The sequence below is a fragment of the Capricornis sumatraensis genome, chromosome 21 (assembly GCF_032405125.1).
Source record: "Capricornis sumatraensis isolate serow.1 chromosome 21, serow.2, whole genome shotgun sequence".
NCBI classification, from domain to species: domain Eukaryota; kingdom Metazoa; phylum Chordata; class Mammalia; order Artiodactyla; family Bovidae; genus Capricornis; species Capricornis sumatraensis.
Window position 1 is genome coordinate 34,375,366 of NC_091089.1, and position 6,000 is coordinate 34,381,365.

Consider the following 6,000-nt stretch of genomic DNA (forward strand, 5'->3'; position numbering starts at 1 on the left):
TTTATTCAGTTCTTATTTTAGAGTGAGATTAATAGGGTAATTTTATAGAATTGCCCAGGAACATCACTGTGGTTGGGCTTCCCAGATGGTGCTAGTGGTAAAGAACCTGCCTAGCGACACAGGAGACCTAAGAGACATGGGTTCGATCCCCTGGCCAAGGGCAGGTCAATCCACTCCAGTATTCTTGCCTGGGAAGTCCCATGGACAGAGGAGCCTGGCGGGCTACAATCCACATTGTCACAAAGAGTCAGACACGACTGAAGTAAATTAGCACACACACACCACTGTGGTCATGGTGCATAAATGATTTAATGACCATAATAAACAGTGTACATTTCTTTCACTGTTTATACCTATTTGAAAACACAAAAACATCTTTTTAAGGATAGAAGTGCTTTGTTGAGTATAAAATCTTACACATACACCCACGGAGATGTGTTGTTTTCATTAACATCACCTACAATACTAGTCAGAATTCAGATCGTTCCTCATAATACACTTCCATCTTCAGGAATGAAGGACTCAAGTGTCATCCTTTGACATTACAGACCACAGTTGCTTTTCGAATTAAGCAAGACGCAATGTCTGTTTCTATGAACACTGTCTAGGACTTGCCAGTGTGGAAGCTATTGTCTTCGCATGACCCTGAATCCTTTCCGACCAGAAGTTCCAAATGCCAGTCCAGAGAAGTGTAATGTGTAATTCCTGGCAGGATATCATCTTTTTCTACTAGTAGAGTTTTCCTCCCTTTTTGCAAGGAATTCTAATATACTTAAAAGGCCACCTAGCATGCTGGTCGGGAAGATGTGCCTTGGAATAAGAGTGCATTATTTGAACTAACTTAACATTTTGTTATTTTAAAAGCAAATGAATATGTCGAATGTTTCACATGTTTTCCTAATAGACCTCAAAACTTTTCCTGCAAAACTTAAGGAAGCTGCTTTGAGAAAATAGTATGGTCCAAGAATAATATCCTACAATGCATATTTGTATCCAGAATGGTTTATACAGGTGTGAGCAAGTGGTGTGTTTGTAAAAATTCTGTTGAATAGGCCACTTTCTTTCAATACAGTAATTACTGTTTCATTGGTGCCTCTAGAAAAGCTACAATTCAGTGTCAGTGATCAAACCATCCTCTTCCAATGGGTCCCCGTAGTAAGTTCTCTGATGCATCATGTCATGACTTGACATGATGCTTGACATGACTTGGAGGGAATTCCGGTGGTGGGAAGAGAGGGAATTGGCCTAATTGAACTTGAGGCCCTGAGATTTCTGGTATTAAGTTTCTTTTGAGTCAAAGATTATTTTGATACTTGACCTTGTCTTCATTAGTCCATGGATGCAGTATTTTCCACATGGAAAACACAGAAGTGATTTGGCATTCTGAGGGATACACCAAGACTTTCAGATATCGCTGAAGTTTAAATACATAATGGTCTCTACAGCTGTTTGGTTTTCTTCTCAAATCACTTTCCCACCAAATCAACCTGAGTTTGATGGATATTTTTCACACCACAGCTTAATTGTTGCTCAAGTTTTATGGTCATATTTCTGAAAGAAAGATGAATTACTCCAAAGGGGTGGGATGCATAGGACAGCAATACAGCATTGAAGTGCGGCTGCCACGTGGCCGACTGGACCAGCTCACTGGCTTAGCTCTTTACCTAAACCAGCCTTTTAATCATTGTTATACAGGCCCATGCCTCAAAGTATTAAGTAACACATGTGGAGGCATTTAAAGGTCCTTGTTGGGACTTCCCTGGCGGTTCAGTGGTTACAGCTCCACACCTTCACTGCAGGGCCCATGGGATCCACCGTTGCTTGGGGAACTAAAACCCCACAAGCTGCATGACCCGGCCAAAAATAAAACTAAAAATAGAAGGTTGAACATATTTTTTTTTTTAAGTGAACCTTAAAAAAATGTCCTTGTTAACAGCCCAACCACAGATAACTTACTATATGTTGCTATCATCCCCTGTGCCATTATTTGGTTAAAAAATATATATTTATTGATTTAAAATCTTTATAAAAATATAATTTTATCATTTAAAATTTACCATGGCCCCAAGCTCTCTATGACATATCAAAAATAATTAGAAATATATCATCTTTACTGTCTACTAAAAAAGATAAGATTTGCATATGATTAATGCTCACATGAGGTAATGTGTAATAAATAGTTCTAAGTATTCCAAGAGAAGATGTTTATTCTCCAGCTGGGATAATCGAGAAAGCCATCACGTGGGAGGCATTCAAGCTGGTTTTGAAGGACGGATATGATTTTGATATCTGTGAATGTGAGAGAGATCACCATCCATAAAAATCTCAAATAATGATTATTTTAAAAATAGCTTTTATGGGTTTTTTTCCACTTGTTTTATTTTACTTTGATTTCTCTATTGGCATCTTAGTGCAAGGGAAGAGGGCATGAAGTACAGAGAACAATCACCAGAGTTTGATTTTGGTCATTGTTCCTTACAAGCGATGGCCTCTGAGCCTTGGTTTTATCATCAGTAAAATGGGATGTGCTGCTGCTGCCGCTGCTAAAGCACCTCAGTCGCGTCCAACTCTGTGCGACCCCATGGACTGCAGCCCACCGGGCTCCTCCGTCCGTGGGATTTTCCAGGCAAGAACACTGGAGTGGGTTGCCATTGTCTTCTCCAATGCACGAAAGTGAAAAGTGAAAGTGAAGTCACTCAGTCGTGTCCAACTCTGTGCGACCCCATGGACTGCAGCCCACCAGGCTCCTCCGTCCGTGGGATTTTCCAGGCAAGAACACTGGAGTGGGTTGCCATTGCCTTCTCCGAAAATGGGCATGTAGGAGACAACAAAGCATTGCGCCCAGTTCCCAGGGTCCTGGTGAGAGTGCAGTGGAGTAGCTGATGCTAGGCCCTCAGTGCACAGTGTGAAAGAGGAGAGGCCTTGGAGGAGCTCTGGTTCCCAGGTCCTCTGCCTGCTCCCTCTTGCTGACTTCAGTAAAGAAAATTGAGATCCATCATTACCTGGAAATAAAATCTCTATCCCAGACATGTCCTGTTTCCTTACTTCTCTGTTCTAGTTCACTGGAATAATTTCCCAATTAATCATACCTTGACATAGTTTCATGTTAATTGGTTTCCAGGTAAAAATTCTTATTTTTAAGCCTTCATGTTTTTCAAGGGATGTAAGAGCCTTGAGCTTCTTTTTATTTTTGGTTTATCTTTTTAGCACACAATGGGAAAACTGAACATTAAATTTGCTTTCAGAAACATTATTTCAAAACCCTACCTTTGTTCCCGCCCTCTTTCCAAATTAGAGATAAGTGGCCAAAACAAAAAGTTTTATCTGGCCCCTTTACATAAGACAAGGTAGGATCGAAGTGTGGTGTGGGGAAAGGTTTATTTTAGTTTTGTTTTGTTTTCATTTTTTTCTCTGGGTCAGGAGGATATTCTCTTTTGCAAACAAGAGCAGTGGAAAAGTGTGTGTTACTGCTCACAGCACTTCTAAAAGTAGTGCCTTTAAAACTGTGTGCACCCCCGCCCCATACTCTTGTTTTCACAACTTTTCTGTAGTTTTCCATTGCTCTGTTTTTATTTCTAACAGAGCTTGAAATAGCTTTCATTATTCCCAGGTGGCACTAGTGGTAAAAGAACCCACCTGCCAGTGCAGGAGATGTAAGATATGTGGGTTCAGTCCCTGAGTAGGGATGATCCCCTAGAGGAGGGCATGAAACCCACTCCAGTATTCTTGCCTGGAGAAGTCCATGGATGGAAGAGCCTGGCGGGCTACACTCCCTAGGGTCACAAAGAGTTGGACACAACTGAAGCGACTTAGCATAGCATAGCATCCACACTCCGACTGGAAGACTCAGAACCCTGTCCTACTTTGTCTCTTACCATTCGGTTTCCCTTTGGGACCCTCAGATTGGAAAGAACTGCCCATCACTGCGTCTGGCCCGCCATAGCCAGGTTCCATGTTGATCATTTGGGAGAGGACAGTCAGTGTGGGGGGTGAGAAGAGACATAAGGACATACGTCCTGCCTCTTCCTGGGTGGCCTGCACCTGCTACCTTCGCTCTCCACTTCCTTCCATCCATTGGACCTCTGTGTCTCTTGTTCTCGGGGCCAAAATCACAGTCCCTAAACCAACTTATAGACACGGAAGTCTGCAGGAGTATAAATCATGTCCAGTGAACATGTGGTTCTGGAACTGGTCCGCTTCTCCACCACCTCCGCTCTCTGCTTTGTGGGCCTTCGGGGCTTTTGAAGTAAATTGGTGCTACAGCAGCTTCCACTTAATTTGCCCAGTGGTTAAATTGATCTATCTCTTTTATTTGATCCGATCTCCAGGAACCGAATCATTTGCATTGATTTATTGATTGGAGCTGTGTTTTCACCATTACTTTTGATCACTTTCAGCTGTTAATATTGGATAATTCAATCAGGATTGATTGGCCTTACCATTGAAGGTAGAAAGTTAATCATATAGGACAAAGAAATAGGGCGCCGCTCACCTCAGTTTGACTGTTTACTTCTCTCTCTCTCACCCCTCTCCTCCCACCCTGCATCCATTCTCTTCCTGTCATCTAAGCAGTAGCAAAAAGCTGGGGGTTTTCTTGAGTAAAGAAGGGAGTTTAAAATGTTATAGCATTCACAGTGCATCTAAAGATGAGGTAGTTTTATTCTGCTTTTAATAAAACTGCACCTAGAAATTAAGCAAACATCCATCCAGAAAGATGGATAAGCAGGACTGTCACAATGAACTCATTTGGACTCAATGAGTGAATGCATTTTCAATTACCCATTTTGTACCAATAAATGCCTAATCTGTGTATGCATGCTTGGAGGCACAACCTGGGCTCACCTTTTTCTGAATTTGGCCCTCACCGATTCACCATGTGTCCTGCTCATCAGATTTTAAGAATCAAGCAGTTAATAGGACCAGAGGAAGAGCAACAGAGGTCTCAGCCAATAAGCGGAAAACCACTTTATTTACATTTGAATCGTTTCTATGGCACCCCAGCTCAGTTTTTTAAAATTCTCCATCCATTAATTTCTCGATGTTCCTATCGACGGCTGGTTTTTGCTGTTAAAAGATGGAGCACCACCTCCCCGTTCTAGGACTCGTTCCCTCCCTCCAACAGCCCTGTTGTTAGCGATCTGCCATGACATTATTTTTTTGTCTGGCCCAGAGTTGACGACAGATGGCCATCTCGGAACTGCCATCAGTGCGACTTTATGGAGCATTCAGCTAGGGTGTACTGAAGAGCACTGCGGCCAGTGCGCAGCCCCCTCCTCTCCCCCCTACCCCCTGGAAACGTTCATCACCTCTGCCACATTCCGCTTTGGCTGGGCTCTGCTGGCCCTGCTGTCTCCTGGGCCGCCAAGTCAGCTTGCTGCCACGGTACCAGAAGATCTGCCTCCATCAGGAACGAGAAACTGCGGGCACGGCTGTCCTACAAAGACAGCTCTCTGCCTCGGCGCTTTTGTAGTCCGATCCCCAGGAGAGAGCTGGACATCCACGTCTCTAGAACATTTCACAATCCAGGGAGGCACCTTGAAGTCCCCACACGTGTTCCGATTGCAGATGTTCGCTCCACACGCGGATCAGTTTCCTCCACATTCGCAGAGACATAGTGCCGAGAATAGACTCTTTGTGTTGGCAAACTTAGATTGGACTCTTGAAAAACACCACTGCTTGTGCCAGTTAGAGTCAGTGCGAGGGTCATCATGGGCTTCGACGCTCAATCCCCTAAAATGAGCAAAGAATTCACTCCAGCATCTTCCAATCCATTGAAGTGGCAATCCCTCGGCCGGCCGCATGAAGCGAGCTGTTGCTGAGCGTTTGGAGCAAGATTGATAGGCTGTTCTTGATCGAGTTTGCTAAGGCCAGGCAGCTTCAGAGCCAAGCGTGTATTTTAAGGGGAATTCACATTTGTATCCTTTATTGTTATATTTGCAGTGAATCTACAGCTCCTAACAGGCTCTGCCCTGCAGCTATGAAGGAGCGAGTTCCCCCTCA

The 6,000-nt window shown here is 43.5% G+C and overlaps 1 protein-coding gene across 1 annotated transcript in view; it reads left to right on the forward strand.

The window, feature by feature from the left end:
• The window catches only part of ZNF521 (zinc finger protein 521), a 157,198-nt gene extending 151,459 nt beyond the window's left edge, over nucleotides 1–5,739 (forward strand). The window contains exon 5 of the mRNA XM_068993654.1: nucleotides 5,173–5,739. Within this exon, the coding sequence (XP_068849755.1) occupies nucleotides 5,173–5,739 (567 nt within the window). The remainder of the gene's footprint in view (nucleotides 1–5,172) is intronic.
• Nucleotides 5,740–6,000: the final 261 nt, after the last annotated feature.